The sequence below is a fragment of the Pelodiscus sinensis genome, chromosome 1 (genome assembly GCF_052426305.1).
Source record: "Pelodiscus sinensis isolate ZL-2025 chromosome 1, ASM5242630v1, whole genome shotgun sequence".
NCBI lineage: Eukaryota > Metazoa > Chordata > Testudines > Trionychidae > Pelodiscus > Pelodiscus sinensis.
In genome coordinates this window covers 145,997,982-146,021,807 of record NC_143052.1, presented here as the reverse complement: position 1 = coordinate 146,021,807, position 23,826 = coordinate 145,997,982, and the positions used below count along the sequence as shown (strand labels likewise).

Sequence of the window (23,826 nt, the reverse complement as noted above, 5' to 3'; positions counted from 1 at the left end):
ATCTAAATTCCAGATGCCACAGTATTCAGCATTGCAATGCTCAAGTCCCTTTGCAGAACCAGGCCTTAATGTATGTAAAACACCGTATAAGCGCTCTATATAATTACAGAGATCAATCTGATCCCAAGCAAGGTATTGATATTCCCAAGGAGGTACCTCTGCAAAGAGTATATTTTGCAATAGATTGCTACACTAAGGATGTAAGCGACCAGTCGACTGTCCAATAAGCAAAAGCTTATCGGATAGTCGACTAGTGATGCGACTAGTCACTCCCCCCCTTGCTGCATCTCCATAGTGGGCAGGGGAGGTAGAGGCACAGCAGGAAGTGGCGCGAGTGGGGACCGAAGCAATCTCTGCTCATGCCGCTTCTGCAGAGCTCTTGCTACAGTTCAAAGGTGGAGGCACCCTTATTGGCTAATCAAATAGTTGATGGAAATCCCATTGGCTATTCGTTTAGTTAATTAATCTAAATTTAACAACCCTATGCTACAAATGCAAAATATCTCTCACTAAAAATTTGTGGACTGTGACTGATGGCGATTTCTTTTAGAAGGAGGGTATTAGGGAAGAGAAGCCAAAGATTCCCCCTCCCCCCGGAAGTCCATTTATAATGATGCATGTGACTATCTCTTGCATTAGTTCAACAGAGCCAGTTTCATATCTACTCAATGTGCAGAAGAATTTTAGAGTGCAGTATAAATAGCTCACCTTTTCACACAGTTCACCAGATGATCAAAGCCCACCACAATTCCTATGTTTTCTTGAAAGGACAGAGGGTCCAAAAAGACAGGAAAACAAATCTGTTTTTAATACACTCCCTCCCTCCTCCTGCAGGAACAGTTACAATTAGACTCCTTTCCGCTATCCACTAGTGCAAGAAAGGTATTCAAAAGGAAATAGAAAAACCACACCATTGTCTTCCAAAACACATTTTCATGCACAAACTATGTCCAGCAGGGACTCTGTCGTGGTGTGCACAGTGATTTGGATGGTGTTATCTCAGATGCATTTAATGAGATAGGATCTACCCCATTTTTGTAAACGTTTCATAAATTTTGAAGCAATGCTAGACCTCCACATCTACACCCAGAAGAAGTCAATATGTAAAAGTTTCACTTGACAGAGTTCTCAGAGCTGGCTGCCATGTCCCTGTCACACAGAAAGGGAGTGTTGGGAGTCTACTCTCAGAGACTGATTATTTTCAAGAAAAGAAGCTGCATCACTGAATCTTTTAATATATACAGTACAAGAGTAAGCAGGGTGCTGGCTGCAATGTCAAGCAGATGGCATTCATTTACAACATTTATGCATGACTGTTTGAAAGATGAGAGACCACAAATACCTAGAGTTACAGGAGAGATGCAGACATATTTTTCAGTTTTATTTTCAATGGGAGACCACTGGCATCCCAACTTATCACATCTTCCAGGGAAAACAGAGAGGGACTATAGCAGCTGTGGTACTAAAAGCTGCACCAGAGTTCACTTGGCGTAATGCTTCGCCCACTCCATGGTTGTGATATTCCGGATTCCAGCTACTTTTGCAGGTTAGCGATAGAGCAATCAGCACTAACAGAAGGGAAAAATAATTGGAACTGAAGCACAGACCATGGGATCAGGCTGGTACTGTACATCATTTGTAAACCAGGGTATTATACATGGAGCTTGAAACTTGTAATATTAAGTAAAAACGTGATTGAAGTGTGTCTGATGGTTTTCTGGGACAGCAAAAAAGTCAATTCAGGCATAAAACTCAATACCTTCCAAAAGAAGAAGAAAATAAAATCCACCAAATGATCCTGAAATCAACTTTTCCTTTGGATAAATATAGATCTGAAATAGCAGTACAGTTCACAGTGGCATAAAGTTCTCTGATTGCTTGTGTGCTTGAAAATATCTCATCAGTAAAAAAATACCAGAGAGCTGGGAGGAAAACCCTTTCTCTGAATTCTGTACATGGACAAATGCACATGGTATTGGCAGGCATCTGGTCATCGGATCCATGGGAAACCAGCAGTTTTGCAGGGCTGCAGATCACAGGTCAGGGGATGAAGGGTAAGAAGAATAGTAAGGCCCATTTTCCTGTGACAATAAAGGAATGAGCAGTTAGCAACTCTCAAATGCATGCAACTGAGGGCTGAAAAGGCGGCACAACTGAACATTCTGACCACCTTCTCGCAATCTAGTACAGTAATATCCAAACCTCACCCAGCTGAAAACTGCACTGGCAACTTGCTGGGAGTCTAAAAGTTGCTGTCTCCTGATTTGAATGTAGCAGATCACAGTTGCGCTACCTGAAATCCAAAGCCATGACCTGTTGAGACTGCAAATGCCAGCATGTAGCGTGGCCAGTAAGTCAGCTCGAGATGGCACACTGCCTGCAGACACATGCAATCTGTTCCTCTCAAGTGAGAGCAAATGTGGGTCAGAATGAAATTGAATCACATTTGTCCTGCACTATGGCAGAAATCCATGAGGAAAAAAAGACTAAGAGAGCCTAGAGCAGTTCTTCTCTACTCCCTTTCCCTGGTTTGTTAATTTAAGGCTGGGAAGATGAAAAAGTTTGAACCAAGACAAGACAACACAAGCAGCTCCAACAGCAGTGGGATGGCAGACAGCAACAATCCTGTGTGTCAGGTTTTAGGACAATGAACTTCTCAGAACATTACAGAAAACTGCTAAGAGCATCCCCTAGTTATTCAATAAGCCATGGAAAACTGAAAACTTAATGAGGCTGTCAGGAGACAAGCAAGGTGAGGGAGAGAAAGAAGCAGAGAGAATGAGAGAGGTGAATACTTTTAAGATCTGCACTTGTAGGGCACCTAGGACTCAGGAGGAGATAGAGCAGCAATACATGTCTTTATCTAAGTTAACAGACACAATCTGCTATATCAAAGAGTGCTCTTCCCCAAGAAAAGCAAATCATAATGGCTCTAATCTTCACTGTAGAGATATGGGCCCATGAGGACTACAAGTCTGCAGTACAGGCTGCCCAGATCAATGTGGAATGTTGGATCTCCATCTGGGTTATTGATTATGTTGGCTACAATTGTCTTCATTTAATACAAAGTTGGTGTGGTCCTTGTGCTCCCTGCTTGCTGATGCAGTTGTTGGCTAGGCAAAGAGGGTGTGTCCCTAATTTATACACAAAAAATAGGAGAAGCCTCCATTGGGTTAATGGGCTGCGTCTGGGCCAAACCCTCTATTCAGAGACTGATATAGATGAGACTAATATGTAACAACCAACTGTTTCTATAAAGTCCAAAGAGAGCTGTTAGTCTCCCCAGCAATCCATCCAGATTTCCTTTTACCAGGGAGTTCAGTCTGCTTGACAAAGCTGCTCCACAATTGTATTTGGGAGCATAAACATGCTTATCGCCTAAAACCACTTACCCTGGCATCGTATTCAAGGACAAAAGGAGGGAAGTCAATCTGTTCGGGGGGTATGGCTGTGAACAACTGCTGAAGGTTTTCTACATAGTGGATTTTGTCCTTTAGCCCTGAGACTGTAAAGGTTGTGAAAAACCATGTTGAGACCTGAACAAAGAAAAGAAAAGAATTAAACCGATGCCATTTCTGAGTCTTCAAGTTCAACATGTTATTCCATACTCATATAAACCAATCACGCTTCAGCATTACAAAAACAACCCCACTTCAACTGTCCAAAGCTGTTACTTGCACTACAGAGTAGTGCTTTCAAACTCCTGACTCACATTCTGCATCCCTGTATCGCTGCACAGGAGTTGGTGTCTATTTACTACTTCCCATGCTACATCCAAAACTTTGCAGGTTACAATTTGTTTCTTCATTCTACATTCGTCAGATCAATCTCTTTCCTTGCCTTGATTTTAATGCCTGTTAGCACCAGTTTTCACAGGGCAATTCAGAAAAAAAGTGATCTTCAGAGAGGATGCATCATTGGGATCCTGGAATGACTGTTGTGGGTATGCATTTCACTCTTTCCTATACTCTACATCTGCTCAATGGCATCAGACCAGACTCACATCTGCTGTCCAAACCCCATACATTTTAATTTTAGATCTTAACCTTGAGTCTCCTTCAGATCTTTTTATAACAGCAGATTTTCACAGGCACATCCCTGACACAAAGGCCAACAGAACTTTTAAAAGAAAAGTTTTAAATAGAGGCAAAATAATGGATTTTTCAAGCCTCAAACAACTGAACTATTTTGTTTGAAAAGTTTAAGCAAACAAAAAACAAATCATGAGGCAAACACTGGACATGGGCAATTTCCTCCCAAATTATTTAAGTTCAGCAAAGTTATAAGCAAATGAAAAAGGGTTGTTTTTTTTTTTTTTTTAAAAGGAAAGTACTGGGCAATTTTAATAGAAGGTAGCACAATCAACCCTACCTATCATAAAATAAGCAGATTAGTCAACCAGTTTTATTCTTCATACAGATGTTAGGGACTAGGGGCTAAAATGCAATGCTGTAACTTAATCTGACTGGAAAGGTGATGAGATCAAAATGGGACAATGCATACTGGGACACTGTCTACTCTGAACACATCCTTATATTAAGATAAGACAATCAAAGGCCATAAACAGACCATGCCTGTTGTAAACCCTAAATCTAAATTTTCATACTGTTCTTATGTGCAGGATATCCAAGTGCTGTCTTGATTGTTGTAGGAACTGGCAACCTATTCAGTGTTCACAAACTAAGCCATTCATCAGCACAAGCTGGAATTAACCATCTACTACAACTTTCTGATCAGCAAGCATCATCGCTGGCCCAATACGCTTTGTGTTCATACCCAAAAAAGGAAAAACACCAAAACAAAACCTGAGAATTCCAAATGTTAACTAAGTGATGATCAGAAGGCTGATTATACATTACATGCAGTCTGTGGTACAGGAGCTGCTCCTGTGGATGGACAACTCCCCAAACAGCTGAGAGAAGAGAAGGGCCGTGGTATTAATAAATAAAATTAAGGAACCACCACAATTGTTTGTCCTACTCAATTCCAGAAGAATCGCCTACATTCCTATACCATGTTTCAACTTACTAAAATTGCAGGGATGCACCCAAAGCAGAATAACAACATCTGCAATGGAAATGGCCCTGGTCACCAGAGATCAGTTCTATTCTTACTCCCATCTTACCTAAAGTGACAAAGGATCTCTATTGAGGATGACAGGTAAAGTCCTTAGTCTCGCACATCTAACCAAAAGCACAAGCATGCAAAATGTTAATTAGGGCCACTGCTGCCACTTCATTTTCCAAGCATAACACCCTCATCAGAATGTTTGATCCTAGTTGAGACAAAGCAAAAAAAGCAACTCTGCCTTCTGGTCACCTCTAGAGACCGCAGAACAAAGCAGTACAAATCCTTTTGAAGAGATTAGAAAAATCTGAAGGAAATAAAAAGCTGAAGCCTCGCATAAGCCTCCCCCAAAAGAATTCTTCTTCCACTTTCAACATTATCATTTTATATTACAATCTAGGATCCTGACTGAGCCCACTGCTAGCTCATCACCACTACTCAGTTTCTTGGAAAGGATCAGGACACAGACAGTAGGAGACTAAATCTACATGGGTTTAAGTCTGATCCAGGCAAGATGTTACCACAGCAAATCTGAAGGCTATTTTGGTGGCCTATGTAAATTAATTGGTAGGCTTCTATAAGCTGAACTGTGTGCTTCTGGACTGACCTAATGCCAACAAGAGAAGTGGCAGCCAGTGTCAATGAAGGCTAAATAATGGCCACAAAAATCAAGTTTCCCCCCTGTGATTGTAGTGTACCACATAGGTCAGGTTCAAGACACACTAGCAATGAGATGCAGGTGTATGAAGCTTGCAGTGACACTTGTCTTTATACCATAACTATCCTTGAGAGTAAAAAACACCCATGTGGTGAATCAGTGAGAAAACAATTCAAATGTCTGGGTTCACACAGCCAAATGTTACATTTTAAGCCAGAGAGCAGGAAAAAGGATTAGAGCACCTTTTCTTGGAATTCAACATGGTCTCTCAGCTTTAATTTTGTTAGAGGATACCCCACGGACATACCCCCCCAACCACACCAGACTGATCTGCTTTATTCTCAGCCTTTCAACCTTTCCAGTTAATCAGCTGCTGTAACGGCTGATGTTTGCCTCCATTCAGTACCTGAAGAATAAGGCTCTGTGACATTGCTCATTCGTGTGCAGTAACCAGCAATGCAACGTGGGTTAAAAGCAACAGAGAGATGAAGCTTAATTGCAGGTCAGAGCACAAATAGTAAAATGGGAAGTGAGCTGCAGTGGCACACAGGGGAAAAGCTAACATACCAGTCACACAAGCTGGAAATAAGGAACCACCAGAGGTGTGTTAGCTCACGGAAAACACTTATATATCAGACATGGCTTAGTGTTTTGAAGTCTCTCGTGTGACCTTCTCCCCTTGTATTACAATTTTATGCCTTTCTCTGTTTCAGAAATCTGCATTCTTGGTCTTTTGTACAGTATACTTCACCTTTGAGCGAAATGTTGGGTGGACGAAGTACACTGCTTTCAAATTTCGCTTGTACCTGGTTTAAAGAAGAAAGTGAACCTTGTTAAAAAAAAAAGTAATGAGCTTATGCTATTAAATTAATCCAAAAACACTGTTTAAAGTGTTCGGAGACACTTTCATGCAGAGGTGCTTGTGGTGTTAACCCTCATCCACAGCATTTAAATCCAGGTCAAGGGGCAGCTGCCCTACGACTAAGCAAGACAAAAGAAGCAAACATTTTCTCTGTTGCTAGATAAATCCTAAGATCCTCCTGCCCTCTGTACAGACAAAGAGGATTTACACATTAGTGACAACTATTAGTGCTGTCCGTAAAACTCCTGCAAAATGATGGAGCATCCCAGTGGACAATACTGTCTTTTGCAAACCCACCCGTTAGAGACAGATGGAATGAGTTCATATAAAATTATATGAGCACAAATATGCCTGCTACTGATTGATATGCAACTGGCAGGGATTGCAGAGACCAGTATATGACACAAGTATGCATGAACTAGAATTACTCTCCTGTTGAGCTAAGGTGCTCAGAGGCTACAATAAGCATTGCAGAAATGCTTAGGAATTGGTTTAAATCATTTGATTCAGAGCAGGAAAGGAAACATGCCATCCTTCCTAATCTTTACTGGTGTTGTTAGACACCTGGGTTTATCTGCCCTTGTGAAATTCTTCCCAGCAACTCTCTTTTAGCAATGGAAGCAAGCTGGACAAAGGGTCTGGCTTATAGGTTTGTATAGGGAGAGGAGTATTGTTAGAAGAGTTTCTCTTCCTACTCATGACACCCACTTGATGTCAACGACGTCATACAGTTTCTTCAGGAAATCGGAGTCCAGATGATTGTAATCGCTAGTGAGCGTGTGGAAGTATACTATGACGTACTCCTTCACTGCAATATGGTCCATGACATGGATGAAGTACAAGAGAGCCTGAGGTGGGAAAATATTTATATTTTCAGAAGAAAAATCTGTCACGGTCCAAATCTGTGTTAACAGAATTCCTCTAACACTAATATTTATTCAGACCAAAAGCCTTAAAACAGGCTATTATAAGATGTCTATTACAAAAACATCATGGAACAGTGAAGTCTTAAACATGAACTCAGAAAGATTACCTGGAGATTCCTACAACCAACCTTTACTTGCTCTATGCCCCTAACCTCCACAACCTTTGGATGAATGTCGGGATCCCTGGCATCTTGCATGTACTAGAAACAAGTCTGCTCACTGCACCTTACTTCTTTGGAGACTCCAGCTATAGAAGCATCTTCGCATTTTTTAGGAAGGAAAGAGAGCCCTATACTGCACTGCTTGAGAACATCCATGCAGGGTCAATGGTCCATCTAGCTCAGTTTCCTATCTTCCGACTGGGGATGTAAAATCCAGGTCAATCAGTTAACCGGTTAAATGTTAGGCAAATGTAACATTTAACTGGTTAACCAACTAAGCAGGATCTCACTGCTCCAGTTCCCCCACTGCCAGCTGGGCTCCTAGCTGCATACTGGGTAACCGGTTACCCGTTCACATCCCTATTTCTGACAGTGGCCAGTGCCAGGTGCCAATGCTTTCTAGAAGAGAATCTTGTCACCTCCCTAGAAAGGTTTTGACACATCTTCACATAACAGTTTATAGAAGATATATTCGAATGCTGAAGTATGCAAGGCATTTGTACATAATTAGCTGTATAGAAAGATTTCTGCATAATTTGCTGTATAGAAAGATTTTACCTCCCTTTGGAGACATATTGCTAAAGTTAGTGAAGCCCGATGGTATAGGATGAGGTAGTTGTACTTAAGGGAGACTGTCTTTCAACCGTTGCTAAAAAAATCACTGGCATAGTTCTATAGTTTTATATGAAGATTTTACCTTTTCCATATCTATCAGCGTTACAGGAATATTCCTTCCAACTACCACCATCACTGTGCGACCACAGTTATCCACACCTACAAAATAAGATGAGCATCACAAGGCTTTTATCTTTGAATCACATGTATAAAGGAGTCTTGAGCTTTTGAAACTCTCCCTTTAAAAAAAGGGGAGACTAACCACAAGCATTCAAGAATGCAAGTTACCAACATTGTAAACAGGAGATGAGTGCAGAGACTATTGCTCCCTTTATGTAGTACTCATTTTGATCTAAACGGAAGGATGCCTTGCCTCATTTCTACTGCTCTGATCCTCAAGGTCATCCAGTTCTTCCTGTAGAATACTTCAACTCTAGTCTGCACTGATGACGCCTTCCAACACGGTCATCAGCAAATTTCATTAGCACATTCCTACCTTTTGTGCCAAGGTCACTAATGAAAATGTTAACAAAGATTGGTCCCAAAACAAACCTTGAGGATTTTCACTGGTAACTTTCCCTGCTCCCCCTTCCTCCAAGTAGTTCTCATTTCAGCATAACCTATTGCCTTCTTTTCTTCACTTTAACTAATTCCCTGCCCATCTTGTATTTTTTATATTTGTGACACTGTATGGAATTTGGGGAACACGTTAGGACATTAATGAATATCAGTATGATAGAATGGCAATGAGTCAATGTAAGATATCTGCAAAATTGTTATAATCTGCCATGTCAGATATCTGCAAAATTGTTATAATCTGCCAAATATGATAATCGCATTTATATGTTTGTATACCCTTTGTATTTGGGTTACGGTATATGTATGTCCTACAAAAATTGTGCTAAGCTTCTGAGTAAATCCCAGTTTTGGGATGCACTGCCTAGTCTGCTTGATCAAGACATCAAGCTTTTCAGCTGACCCACTGGGACAAGATTGGGCAATAATTTTTGATGGGGGAGGATACCCCAAGAATCTGGTAGGTGGTCAAGGGCCGTACTCTTCCATATATTAATGGAGGAAGTGCAAGGTCTGAGATGAAGGATGGGTGCAGAAGGGAGCTTGGGGTAAGAGACTGGGTGCAGGATCAGGTATGGGATCTGGGAGGGATTTTGGGTGAAGGAGGGGGTTGTGACCTGGGACAGACTGGGGTGCACGGTCCAGGAGGGGATATGCGCACAGGAGGAGGTTAGAGATCTGGGGTTTGACCAGGGGTAGGGATTGGGGTGCAAGTTCTGGTAGGGGGTTGTGACCTGGAGGAAGGGTGTAGGAGGGGGTAGGAGTGCTGGGGGGAGGCAGAGGCTGGGGTGCCAGATGCAGGCTCTGACTGGGAGGTGCTTACCTGGGCCAAGAATATGCCTTATGACTCAGCAAGGCATGTATGGGCTTGCTTCTGGACAGAACTCTAAGGTTGCCAGGCCATGTGCTGGGCAGCTTGTGTTTGGGACACAGGAAGTAGAAGCCACATGGCAAAAGGAATATAAAAGGCAGCTGCATCTTCTCCAACTTGTCTTCATTCCTGCTTTCTACCTCTGGGGTAATCTTTCTACAAACAAAGCTCTGAACAAAGGACTGAACGACACTTCCAAGCTGTGTTTCAGAGAGACTTTCAAGCCAGCAAACTCACCAGTACAGCTAGAAACCTGAAGGACTTTGAAGTCTTTCTAGGTATGTGACTGCTTTGCCATTTAACATCTCTCTTCTTGTTCTCTTTTTTCTTTTACTAGCGGGCTGTGCCCCATGCTCACTATGCTTGCCAATCTCCCCTGACTCTCCCTTGGGCAGTTTTTGTGGCCAGAGAGTGTAATGACATCATTCTGTGACCCATCAGGAAAAACATTTTTTATATAGAGACTATAACCTTTAGTTTTAGACACTACAGGATTGACTGGCAGCCATGGTATTCTGGGTAAGATCTAAACCTATCCTGACCTGGAAATGTGGCTGATCCTTTGGGGTCAGAAGGACATTTTGTACACGTAAGCAGAGTTTTTTAAAATAACTTCTCATTATACTGTACCTAGGTGCTGACTGGGAGCTAGAGAATTGGCATGCAATAAACATGGTTGTGTGATTTAGTTTTTGGCTTCTTGATAACTAGTGGGGTGGGGGGGTGGTAGTGGTGGTGGAAATGAGAAGTATAGTTTGTGACTAATTGGGGAATTTAACTTCAGGTGTTACCCACCAATTTTAGGAGTGCCTCCTCTGCCTTTTGCAGCCTGCCCTCATCATGACATTTCCAGCGAGGGCTGCTAAAGTGCCCCCAGGTCACAATATTAACCCCTCATATTTTCTCTCTCTACTAATAAATACTCCAATGACATACCAGATGTCAGCCCTTGAGCTTGGCTTTAGAGATCTTTGTATTTAGGATCCCACTTGAAATTGTAGAATGAGATTTTCTACAATGGATGTCAAATTACTTATGGTTAAAGCCCAGTGAGGATACAAAATTTGTATCAGCACCTGATCCACAGAAAGTCACAGATTTGAAGGGCTCTACTTATGGTCCCAATTCATCACATCTCATTCTAGCTTCCACATGCCAGAAGTCTTGTTTGGCTGTGGCCTTCCTGGCACTCAGGTAGGACAGGCTTTTAAATCTGTCAGAGTAAAACACTTGCCCAGGTTTCATCCTAGGAGCCTTCCTTCAAACAAAGGTGGAAATGGCCTTTCCATTTCCTACTGGTGAGTCCATGAGAAACAGCCTTCAGAATCTTGCACTAACCTGTCTGGTACAAGGCTTTGAGAGAAGCAATGTCAGATAGGTCTTCAGCTCTTGCCTGGCACAGCCAGCGATTGTAACTAGAAAAGTCAAAACATATGCATGGAGTCAAAGCTTTGTCTCTCGTGTGTGTTAGAAAGCATGAAAATGAACCTGGAAAATAGGAGGAGCTGGAACTGTTACACACAGTGCTATAGAGCAATCAATGTTCCACTCTTTTGAGTAAGGAAGCTGCCTCTGAAATGCTACAATGGAAAGTGTTTGAAAAAAGTCATTGACTTTATCTAGTTATACTGTTGGTTACTTTGTTTGGACAATAAATATTCACTTAACTGGCTCTCATTTCTAGCCCTCATACATACTACAATGGCACTGCATTTCGGTTGCAAGCATTTAAGGGGAATATGCACATCCAAACAACACTATTTGGGTTAAATATGTAACACAGTGAAAATCCAGAAGTTGGGCCTAGTATGCATTTAAGGTCAAATGTATATAAACAAGTCAGTGCTTCCGCAAACAATGAAAGCCATGCCCTATGCCCAACATATGAGAATCATAACAGAGGACTGGTTCCCTAGAAGGAAGTTAAGCTTATGTCTGACGTGTAAAGAGCAGGTAAAAACACCCCCACAACTGAGCTGAGAAAATAATCAGCATCTCAAAAAATCTCTCTTCTCCCCACCTTCAAGTACATAGGACTTATGACTCAGCAAGGCATGTATGGGCTTGCTTCTGAACAGAACTCTAAGGTTGCCAGGCCATGTGCTGGGCAGCTTGTGTTTGGGTCACAGGAAGTAGAAGCCACATGGCAAAAGGAATACAAAAGGCAGCTGCATCTTCTCCAACTTGTCTTCATTCCTGCTTTCTACCTCTGGGGTAATCTTTCTACAAACAAAGCTCTGAACAAAGGACTGAATGACACTTCCAAGCTGTGTTTCAGAGGGACTTTCAAGCCAGCAAACTCACCAGTACAGCTAGAAACCTGAAGGACTTTGAAGTCTTTCTAGGTATGTGACTGCTTTGCCATTTAACATCTCTCTTCTTGTTCTCTTTTTTCTTTTACTAGCGGGCTGTGCCCCGTGCTCAGTATGCTTGCCAATCTCCCCCGACCCTCCCTTGGGCAGCTTTTGTGGCCAGAGAGTGTAATGACATCATTCTGTGGCTCATCAGGAAAAACATTTTTTATATAGAGAGACTATAACCTTTAATTTTAGACACTACAGGATTGACTGGCAGCCATGGTATTTTGGGTAAGATTTACACTCAAATTTGAATAAAGGCGGTAATTATCTTACCCATTACAAAGACAGCTTCCCCAATTATCACCTCTAATATCATTAGCTCACAGACATTTACCTCCCCTCCTTTCCCCTCCTCCATCCCCCTTCTGTTCTGAAATTTGATTTGTCCTTTTCATATGTAGTCAACCTGTGGAACTCCTTGCCAGAGGAGGCTGTGACGGCTAGGACTATAATAGAGTTTAAAGGGAAGCTAGATAATTTCATGGAGGTTAGGTTCATAAAAGGCTATTAGCCAGGGGATATAATGGTGTCCTTGGCCTCTGTTTGTCAGAGGCTGGAGAGGGATGGCAGGAGACAAATCGCTTGATCATTGTCTTCGGTCCACCCTCTCTGGGGCACCTGGTGCTGGCCACTGTCGGCAGACAGGATACTGGGCTAGATGGACCTTTGGTCTGACCCAGTACGGCCGTTCTTATGTGTTCATTTTTTTAAATTGTATCCTTTGGTATATATGGTTGTGCCAATTTTCTTCCACTATTTGATCTGAGGAAGTGGGTCTGGCCCACGAAAGCTCATCACCTAATAAACCATCTGGTTAGTCTTTAAAGTGCTACACAGTCCTGTTTTTTGTTACAGAAAGCTACGATGGGACTGTGCCACCTAGTGGTCAACAGGCAGTACACTTTCGCCAATGTGTCTAGGTCAGAGGTCCCAAAAGCATGGGGTGTCCCCTCTGTAACCTGACAGAGGCTCCTCATGCACCGCCTATGTGTCCTCCCACAAGCTGCAGCCCCAGCTCTGTGGGGGGAAGAGGAGGATGGAAGAAGCATGGGGAGTAACCCTAAAAAATTTGGGACCCTGGTCTAGGTTCTGCAAGTATGAAACTAATAGGACAACATGGTCTCACTTTCTCTGATGCTGTTTCTGCAGTGCCGCCTCTGACAACTGCCCCTGAAGGATGAGGCGCCTCTGCTTGTCCACATCTCCTTCCATGCGGGCAAACGCGTGGGAACCAATGAACGAAAGGTCTGCTTCTAGCCCCTCCTCGTCTGAGTAATCTGCAATTGAAACATGGGTGAAGAAGCAGTAAGGAAACTAGAGCTCAAAATACAGACCAGAGAATCAAAATGAAGAACATGGGACTGTTGCACCATAACAATGCATCAATAAGACACGACCAAGTCATAAGGGGAATGCAGCCATGACACAAAAGACACACTATGATGCATGAATTTCCTGTGGTTCCATCTGATAAGGTGCTGATCTCTACTGAACTTTGGAGTTAAGAACAAGGAACCTAATCTTCGCTCTGTTAGTGACGTAGTAAATCAATCCAACTTGTCCCCCAGCAGAGCAGAGAGGGACAAACTAGGGCCTGAAGCCCACATCTGGTCCATCAGCTGTTTTATTCCAGCCTTTTCATCTTGCCCTGCTCCACATACAACTGGAAGCAGCAGCATGTCTCCCCTCTAGCTTCTGCGTGTAGAGGCTGCTAGGAAGTTCCGAACTGCCCCTGCAGTGCCAACTGTATGGGAACTGCCCTCAATGCGAGCTGCAGGAGCAGCACCTATGGGTGGGGGCAGCCACAGAGCCACCTGGCTGTGCTCCACGTGGGAGCTGGCTGGAAGGGGGACATGCCGTTGCTTCTGGGAGCTGCTTGAGATAAACATAGCTCAGAGATTGCACCCCTGAACACCCCTCGCCCTTTCCCAGGCCTGATCCTCCTCCTATCCTTCCAACCCCTCACTCCCAGCACCTCAAACCCCTCCCCTGCTCAACCGTAGAACCTACACCACCAGCCAAAGCCCTCATCCCCTGCTGCACACCAACCCCTTTTGAGTATTCATGACCCTCCATACAATTTCCATATCCTGATGTGGCCCTCAGGCCAAAAAGTTTGCTCACCCCTACATTAGAGTGTGATAACAATGAATTATTTATAGGTGCTCCAATAAGTTTAATACTTATAAAGTGCCTTGAAAATATGTTTGCTTTGTAAATGCTGAAAGTATATTCTCCAGCTCTTAATCTAGAGGTGAGACTAGATAATGGTCCCTTCTGGATTTAGCATCTATAAATCAATGAACTCAGTTCCATAACTGCAGACAGGCATTTTGTCTAATGCATCCATGGAATAGATGGATTGGTTTTGACTATTCTAGGGGACAAAAAAGAAAACAGATTTGGAATTCACCATGAGGTGCAGCTCCACCAAGAAGAAGCCTGGAAGTTATATTGCAGACAGAGGTTGGATGTTGCCACCATCACATCAACTAACTCTGACCAGAGCACACTTTCATGAGATGGTGGAAAAAATGCTTGAACTTATGTGATTTCAAAAGAGACACGATTGAAGTTTCCAGCTCTTCTTCAACCCCCACCCTAACCATTTTGATTACTAAGGGTGATTGGGTATTAGGATTTTGGGGGGAAGTTTTTGTAACCAGTGCCTGTAGAGGTAAGTTTTTGAAGCTTTCTTGAGGGCTCATTTTGGCGTGCCAGAGTGGGGATTAGCCTTGACAGCTATCATGACCCTGGAGTGATTGGACTGACTAAAAACCATCATCTGCAGCAGGAATGGAAGCCGACTATCTCATTACTCACCGTTCACATTCCATTAGCTTGTCTTGTAGCTAACTCAGGTTCTATTTGCAACCCTGACTTTTCTTTACCACTGTCCAATGTTACAAGCCTTCCACCCATTATCATGTCCTCCACCCTTCCTCTTCTTCCACCTCTGACATCCAGGCATTTCTCCTTTTCAATCCTTATAGAGAACTTCCTTCACTGAGCCTCTGTCAATTTTGTTTGACAATGTTGATTTCCTCACTATCTCATTGTCTTCTACCTGCACTGGTTTTCTGTGTGCAGTAACAAAGAATTATACAGCAAACACCTTGGGGCAGGGTCCATGTCTTGTGTACATTTCAGCTAGACAGGAGCTTCAAGGACTGCATTTCTTTTCACGTGAGGTTCCTCAGGAGCCTTCTTGCTACAAAAAACAGTGGGAAACTGTCCTTCCACCACATCCTCCAATTACCTCCCACAATCAAACAGAGAAAGTAGAAGTTACTGCTGTATAAACCAACTTGCTCTCTAATCAGAACACAAATAAAATCCTCATTCTGAGGATTCTCTCTGCAGGGGGATTCTTTCTGTTGGATACAATCCACATAAAATATGGAATTCATAGTTCTCTGTGCATGCTCTTTGGTTTTCCTTGGCTTTCATGCCAAGACACTTATTTCAGGGTTGAACTGAAACTCACCATCTGGAGCACCAGGTTTTTCACTGATCCTGATTTGCCGCTCTGGTACTACTGGCTCCCCTTCTGAATTGCCAATATCTGCAGGAAGGCAAGGTAAGCAATGGCATTCTTCTTCCAATGACCTTGGAAAATACAGAGGCAGCAGCTTCTGGTAAGTGGCCTACAAATGACAGAAAGTTTGAGAAGGCCTTGCAAGGCGTCCCCATTCTTCAGAGACAGCTAGAAACTATGTTTCCATACAGCCACGGAAGAATCTCTAAGTCTGTAAAGGGGACCGAACGGGTCAGGGGAAATGATAATGATCATTCTTCTGGGCATTTTTCAGTCAGTCTTCCTTCCTTCTATAGACCTTTTGTCAAACACAAGAGGATAAAATGAGCCAGCATCAGTTTTAAAGAGTTTTTTAAGTCACAGAAATGTTAAGTTACATCAATTCTATTCTCTTTCCCCACTAAGCCAAAACTTCATATTTAGCTATTGATTTTTTCCCTTGATTATTGTCTTGCTTTATAGACATAGCTAACAAGAGAAACAGAAATATTATGGAGCCTAAGGAGATAAAATGAAATTATACCTCAGGCAAATCCAATCAAATTAATGTCAACTGGCTTAGAAGGTAGGAACTCTGAAATCCTAAGCACTGAGACTTACTTGCAGGGGCAATTAAATATTGCCCAATCCTGTGTGATATTGGCTACTGACCATGAGAGGGATACCTTTAATTTACATCAACTATGCTAAACTGCAGCCATGCCGTTTCTTAAAATAAAAAAGCAGTCTGCATGGATGGCTAATCCTAACAAAGGTAGTTTGGATCAAGTTGGAGCACTGAACATCATGTCATTTCTGTAGACTGAACATCTTTTAAAAAAGAGGGTGCTTGCAGCCTATATTTTGGCCACACTATTGCCAAGCAAGGGCAGAGAATGACCTCTGATAAAGAAATATGAGGAAAGGGACACAGTTTTTTCCCTACTGATTAGCAGATGAACTTGGAGAAAGCCTTCCCATTTAAAAGCTCAGATTGTTCTTAAGATAGTATAAGATATAGTCCAGGTGCCAGTTCCAAAAACACTGACTGAATTCACTGGGTTATACATGTATTTGTAGGAGGTGCTCTAGACAGATACAGGAAAAAGACAAGGAAGAATGTCAACACTTAAATTGCCAAAGGCTTTTTGTATGGGAAACAGAACAATGGTTAGCTAATTCCCCCAAGCAATCTCTGAAACAGCTTGTTGTTAGGTATTTGAGGGAGGATCCACAGGGATGCTAATCTGGTGAGCAGGGAGGATTTTGAGCAGGAGGGAAGAAAGGTGGCAATTTTGAACTGCTCTGCTTTCTTATAGCCAAAACACATCCTGCACAAGCATCTTACTCAAATCCCTCATGCTGGTGCTCAAGTAGTGGGTCAGGAACTTGTGAGTGACAAGTGGGATGGCTTGGAAAGCATCTGCAATAACCACTGAGAATGTGAGCAGCAAGGAATTGGGAGAGATACTTTTGGTGACATCTCGGAGGAAGCCAAAAGGGATGCAGAGGAACTAACAATCATAATAGAGGTAAATACAACTTGATAGTTGGGAAATTGGTCTTCAAGTTCACAGTACAATGTAAAGAACACAAGTCATCACTACCCCAATGCCCTAGAACAAGGAGGGGAGGGCTTTTTTTAGGTCAGGGGCCACTGACCCACAGAAAAATCAGTTGGGAGCGGCACACAAATGAGAAGCAAAGTGAAAACTCCCTGACTGAGAAGGGAAAAGACACTCTTCACATTCCTCTCATGCACCAGAACCTAGGGGGCCCGTGCTAGTAGATTTTGTGTGCTCCACAGGTTTTGGAACAAATAGAAAAACTTAATATTAACAAATCTCCTGGACCGGATGGCATTCATCCAAGGGTTCTAAAAGAACTCAAATGGGAAATTGCTGAGCTATTATCTGTGGTTTGTAACCTACCCTTTAAATCGGCTTCCGTACCTAATGACTGGAAGGTAGCCAACGTGACACCAATATTTAAAAAGGGCTCTAGAGGCGATCCTGGCAATTACAGACCGGTAAGTCTAACTTCAGTACCGGGCAAATTAGTTGAAACAATAGTAAAGAATAAAATTGTGAAGCATGTAGAAGAACATAATTTGTTGGACAAAAGTCAACATGGTTTCTGTAAAGGGAAATCCTGTCTTACTAATCTATTAGAGTTCTTTGAAGGGGTTAACAAACATGTGGATAAAGGGGATCCAGTAGATATAGTATACTTGGATTTTCAGAAAGCCTTTGACAAGGTCCCTCACCAAAGGCTCTTGTGTAAATTACATGGCCATGGGATAAGAGGGAAGGTCCTTTCTTGCATTGAGAACTGTTTAAAAGACAGGAAACAAAGGGTAGGAATAAATGGTAAATTTTCAGATTGGAGAGGGGTAACTAGTGGTGTACCCTAAGGGTCAATCCTGGGACCAATCCTTTTCAACTTATTCATAAATGATCTGGAGAAAGGGGTAAGCAGTGAGGTAGTAAAGTTTGCAGATGATACCAAACTGTTTAGGATAGTCAAGACAGAAGCAGACTGTGAGGGACTCCAAGAAGATCTCACCAAACTGAGTGATTGGGCAACAAAATAGCAAATGAAATTTAATGTGGATAAGTGTAAAGTAATGCACATTGGGAAAAAATAACCCCAACTATACGTACAGTATGATGGGGGCTAATTTGGCTACGACAAATCAGGAAAGAGATCTTGGAGTTATCGTGGACAGTTCTCTGATAACTTCCACGCAGTGTGCAGCGGCGGTCAAAAAGGCAAATAGGATGCTAGGAATTATTAGGAAAGGGATAGAAAATAAGACCCAGAATATCTTACTGCCCCTGTATAAAACTATGGTACGCCCACATCTTGAATACTGTGTACAGATGTGATCTTCTCACCTCAAAAAAGATATTTTGGCCTTGGAAAAGGTTCAGAAAAGGGAAACTAAAATGATTAGGGGTTTGGAACGGGTCCCATATGAGGAGAGGTTAAAGCGACTGGGACTTGTCAGTTTAGAAAAGAGGAGACTGAGGGGGAATATGATAGAGGTCTATAAAATCATGAGTGGTGTGGAGAGGGCCAATAAAGAAAAGTTATTTATTAGTTCCCTAAATAGAAGAACTAGAGGACACCAAATGAAATTAATGGGTAGCAGGTTTTAAACTAATAAAAGAAAGTTCTTCTTCACACAGCGTGTAGTCAACCTGTGGAACTCCTTGCCAGAGGAGGCTGTGAAGGCTAGGACTATAACAGAGTTTAAAGAGAAGCTAGATAATTTCATGGAGGTTAGGTCCATAAAAGGCTATTAGCCAGGGGATAAAATGGTGTCCTTGGCCTCTGACAAACAGAGGCTGGAGAGAGATGGCAGGAGACAAATTGCTTGATCATTGTCTTCAGTCCACCCTCTCTGGGGCACCTGGTGTTGGCCACTGTCGGCAGACAGGATACTGGGCTAGAAGGACCTTTGGTCTGACCCAGTACGGCCGTTCTTATGTTCTCCAGCTCTGTAGGTGGGTGGCAGGGAGGCTAGAGCGCCAGAGCGGGCTCCCCAATACAGGGGGATACCTGAGTCTTAGGGGCCAGATCCAAGCAAGCTGGGGGCTGCATCTAGTCCCTGGGCCTGAGGTTCCCCCACCCCTGCCTTAGAATATGCTTAAGAACTTTGGCAGGACGACTACTAATCAGAAATACCTGTTCAAGCTCAGAGACTGCGAATACCACCTTCTCCAGGGTTTCTCCATGAATTTCCAGGAACCTTCTGACTGTGCCTGCCAGCAAGAGAATTAAATACATTGAGCAAACAGGGTGACAGAGCTACAACCTCAGCTACAGTCAGGGACACTTGCTAGCTATAGGCAAATACAAAAGATGCTGCCCCTGCTCCTGCAAGAGGGGAAAGGTCCCCATCCCACAGGCAGCACCCTAATGAGTAGCGAAGAGCCCCACACACTGTGGAGTGGGAACACAAAGAAAGACAGTTTGCTAGACATCAAGAATACCCATAATTACAGAATCACAGAAATGTAGAGCAGGGAGAAACCTTGAGAAGTCATCAAGCCCAGCTCTCCATACTAAGCAGGATCAAGCAAACCTCGACCAAACCTGACTTTTATCCAAACTGGTTCTTAAACATCTGAAGAGATGGGCATTCCCACCACCTCCCTTGGAAGCCTATTCTAGAACTGAACTACTCTTATACTTAGATTTTCCCAATATCTCACCTAAACCTCCCATGCTGCAGACTGAGGATTCCTTTTTGTCCTATCTGCAGTGGATCACAGTCTTTTTATAACAGCCTGAACATGTCTGAAGCCTCCTATCAGGTTCCCCCTTGTCTTTTCTTCTCAAAATTAAATACGCCCAGTTTTTAAACCTTTCCTCATAGGTCAGGGTTCCTAGTCTTTTTATCAATTGTGTTGTTCTCTCCTGGACTGTCTCTAATTTGTCCACATATTCCCTGAAGCACGGTGTCCAGAGCTGCATTTAGTACTCCAGCTGAGGCTCACCAAAGTTGAATAGCAGGGGCCAGTAACCTTCTGCATCTTATATACAAAACTGCTGTTACTACACACCAAAATGGTATTAGCCTACACCTGTGACAGTCATTTTATTCCTCATGGGATTTCTCAAAGGCTATCTTTCTCTCAGCCCACTTATTCTTGCAGTGAGTACAATAGCTCAGACAAGAATGTCCTGCTTCTCACCTCCATTTTCCAAACATCCAGTGAAAGCTTTCTACTTCAACCCTCTGACTGTGTCCCACTCATATTTAAATCCCTTTAAATACAGTGTTAGTTTACTAATTTCATGCCTCTGGAATTCACTTGTAAGGTTCTGCAACATTTTGCTCCTGCTGAAAATTCTGCTCCCAGTTCTCTCTATTTCTTCTCCCATATTCTTTGTTCTGGTCAAGCATTGCTCCTTGTTCCATTCATCTTTAGACCTTCCCTGCTGCCACTCTTGTAGAGAACAGTCCTCTCTCTAAATGCTGACTAGCCATACTCTCCATCCAAATCCTTCTCTACCCGTCAATATTAATCAAGGTGCAAAAAAGCCAACATCGTATCATTTTGAAAACAGACCCTCACCTGATGAGTGAATGGTTTTCTCTCAGTTATTTACAAAGCAAGTCTCTTGAGGCCTGGAGCTGGTTACTACCTATCTATTGAATATTGCACAATCGGGCACTCAACACAGCACAAAAGATCTTCTCTCCATGCAAGTTTTCTTTTATAATGAACTGAAAATGGGCATTAGAAACAAAAACATTGACTCAAAGTAGAACAACAATCCCAAGGTGTCAGAAAATGAATGTGTGGCCCTGTGAACTGTAGAGGAGCATGGCAAATTTCCTGAGAGGAGTGGCAGAAATATGAAATGTGTTCTCAAAACTCTACAAAACCATCTCAATCCATTCCCTTAAAAGCCAAGCTCAATTCTCTGAACTAGTCCTAGAAAAGTTTTACTAACCTATGTTGAGTGAAAGGCCCACAACAAGCCACCAGGCATTGCAAGTTTCCAGGAAAGCCAAGTGGCTCAAGCAACCCCAAGCTGCGCACAAGCTAACCTTCAATAGTAAAGGCTGCTCCAAAGCCAGTTCATTAGCATAAAGCCTCAAAAAAACCAAGACACCATCACAAAAGACAATGAATTTGGAAATAAGGAACCCCAATAATTTTCTGATGCACTGGAGAAGAGAGGCGTACGGTGACATTTGTCACTCACTCTGCGGGGCCTTTTATTGTAGCATCCAACTTTGCACCCCTGCTGGCTTGTTGCAGATGTAAAGTGCTGCCGGTCCCTTGGAGAAAACTTCAAAAAGCATTTTAAATTAAAAGCAATTCTTTTGTTATTTGCAGATTTTATACTATTTCCTCTCTCCTGCTTTCTCAGACTATCCAAAGCCTTAGCATAATGTGAGGATGTGGTCAAGTTCCCATCAACATTAACAGTCAGAGGAAGACTGCTTTCTAACCAGGTCCTCGGACTGGGATGTCCTTGTGGTATAGCTAGGACTGTGGTTTTGTCAGCTCTAACAACACACTCATTTGGAGAGGAAAGTACTTGAAAATAGGAGTCCAAACAAAAGGTCAACACTTCACAGAACATTATTGGATCGTACGGATGTGTGGAGACTGCAGCTAAGGCTTTGTCTAAACTGGAAAATGTAAAGCGCAGTTGCGATAGCATGGCCAAGGCAAGAGCACTCTCCTGGCGCTCTAGGTAAACCACCTCCGCAAGGGCAGTAGCTAACTACACTTGGAACACAGCTCCCAGTGCAGTGGTCTGGTTCACACCGGCGCTTTACAGTACGGTGACTTGCTGCGCTTGATGGGCAGGGTGTTCTCACTCCTGAGCTAGCAAGTTACAGCGCAGTAAGTGCCAGTGTAGACTCAGTCTAAGAGAAGCAAGGAAGTTTAGAGAACAAAATCCAAATAAATTAAATGTATGAAGGACTTTTCAAGCAAGAGCAGCAATTTGGAGAAAAAGAGGATGCATTCCCAAACATTTTGGTGCAGTGAAATTCTCATGTAAGTGGATGAAACTACAGCAAAACCTCACAGGGGTCAGTGCTGCTGTGGTTGAACAGAACTGTCAGTCATAATGCCACTTTCCTTGCAGACGTCTCTCCCAGGTCCTCCTTTCACCCCAAAGCTCTTCTACATTCACTTGCCATCATATAACTAAAAACCAGATGATTTTCCAACACTGGGCCAGTTTCACCTCTAATAGAAAAATGCAACCTCCTGGCATACCGTGCTGACAGAAAGGCCTAGGCATTTGCTGGCTTTGACTCAAAGGAAGGCCCAACCACTGCCCCAACATCCTGCTGCCTAACATCCCCATTCCAAAATGCTCCAACACCCTGCTGTGATTTCAACCTTATGTATACCCCCACTGGTCTCCAGCTGGTGTGGTGCTGGGACACAATGATCTTTCAGGACCTACTTACGCAGTGCTATGTGGGTTGCATCTTCCAAAGGATAGCCTCTTTTCACAGAATTTATGACACAGAATCCCACTGAGGACATTGCCTGTTCCCTGAAATCAAGAGGAGAAAAGAAACAAGGAATGAAAACAAGAACATCAGCTGGGAGGGAGCAAATGGCAGGAGGTGTGGGGGAGGCAAGAAGCAGCTCAGTGGGCAGGATAAGGCACTAGCACATCCCTCTGCTCTACTTGCCAAATCTCTTCTGGTTAGCAGCAAAGTGATTTCCAGCTTACAAGGCACAGGAGGCTCATTAGGCTGAAACACTACTTGCCCTCACTTTCTTCCCTGATTTGCTCCTGAAGGTTCCTTCCCACTTGGATCACTTCCTCACATCTCAAACCAAACTCCCCATATCCCCCTCCCCGCCCTGGCAAACTGCTATCTGTAGGTGGGCTCTGCCAGAAACAGAAGGGGAGAAGCTGAGAATGGGTTCTTAGGAGTGCAGGCAACAGGGAGAAGCACTAGCTTTCCTCTGCCTTATCCACTTGGCTAGCCTCCTGTTTGCCAAAATAGATTTCTGCCACTGCAAAGCAGGGGACCAACAGAGAGCTGGTGAAATAGATGGAAGGAAACTATGATAGTATTCCGTCTTTCCTGCGGGGATGGTTAGGTCTGTATGGCTATGTCTAGACTACAGAGTTTTCTGGTATCCCGGAAAAACTCTGCTGTGTCCAGGGAACACATCCGCTTTTTCAGATAAAGTGGGTGTGTTCTTTCGGCATCCCTGTATTACTCTCAGTGAAAGGAATAAGGGATGTTCCGAAAGAGGAGTTTTTTCCAAAATTTGGCCCAGTGGAGATGGGCCAAATTTTGGAAAAGCCTTCCCCCCCCCCCGCCCACCCAAAAAAAGTGGGAAAACATAAGCAAATTGCAGTTTACAATTTGCGTTATCTTTTTCCAATAAAACTTGGCAGTCTAGACGTAACCGAAGAGGCTTAGAATCCATGACAAATCTTAGGAAGCTTCTTGGGTCCTCCACACTGCCCTCTGGGTGAAATAATAATAATTATTATTTGTGCAAAGATAAGTGCTCCTAGTGATCAGTTCCATTACTGGCCCTTTTCCTGCAGCAACAGCAAGCTTGGAGACCTTTTTAAGTTAAAAGTACAGGTCTACAGCAAATATTTAATATGCTACACCAAGATCAAAGGTGGTAACAGCCAACTTTACAAATTCCAAAGTTACTCACCTTTCAAAGGTTACTGTCACCTAATGAAATTTA

At 43.0% G+C, this 23,826-nt stretch overlaps 1 protein-coding gene across 5 annotated transcripts in view; it reads right to left on the bottom strand.

Annotated features, from left to right (window-relative positions):
* Window positions 1-1,215: 1,215 nt before the first annotated feature.
* The window catches only part of GDAP2 (ganglioside induced differentiation associated protein 2), a 40,514-nt gene continuing 17,903 nt past the window's right edge, over window positions 1,216-23,826 (bottom strand). For 4 of the 5 annotated variants that reach the window (XM_075904902.2, XM_075904917.2, XM_075904912.2 and 1 more), the window contains 10 exons: window positions 22,566-22,654; window positions 19,304-19,380; window positions 15,584-15,743; window positions 13,223-13,373; window positions 11,075-11,151; window positions 8,372-8,448; window positions 7,296-7,435; window positions 6,477-6,531; window positions 3,393-3,536; window positions 1,216-2,081 (listed from right to left, as the gene is read on the bottom strand). In XM_075904902.2, the coding sequence (XP_075761017.1) occupies window positions 2,034-2,081; window positions 3,393-3,536; window positions 6,477-6,531; window positions 7,296-7,435; window positions 8,372-8,448; window positions 11,075-11,151; window positions 13,223-13,373; window positions 15,584-15,743; window positions 19,304-19,380; window positions 22,566-22,654 (1,018 nt within the window). In that variant the 3' untranslated portion in view covers window positions 1,216-2,033. Of the gene's footprint in view, window positions 2,082-2,122; window positions 2,294-3,392; window positions 3,537-6,476; window positions 6,532-7,295; window positions 7,436-8,371; window positions 8,449-11,074; window positions 11,152-13,222; window positions 13,374-15,583; window positions 15,744-19,303; window positions 19,381-22,565; window positions 22,655-23,826 lie in introns of those variants that run through there. The other variant, XM_075904931.2, reaches the window with a different exon arrangement.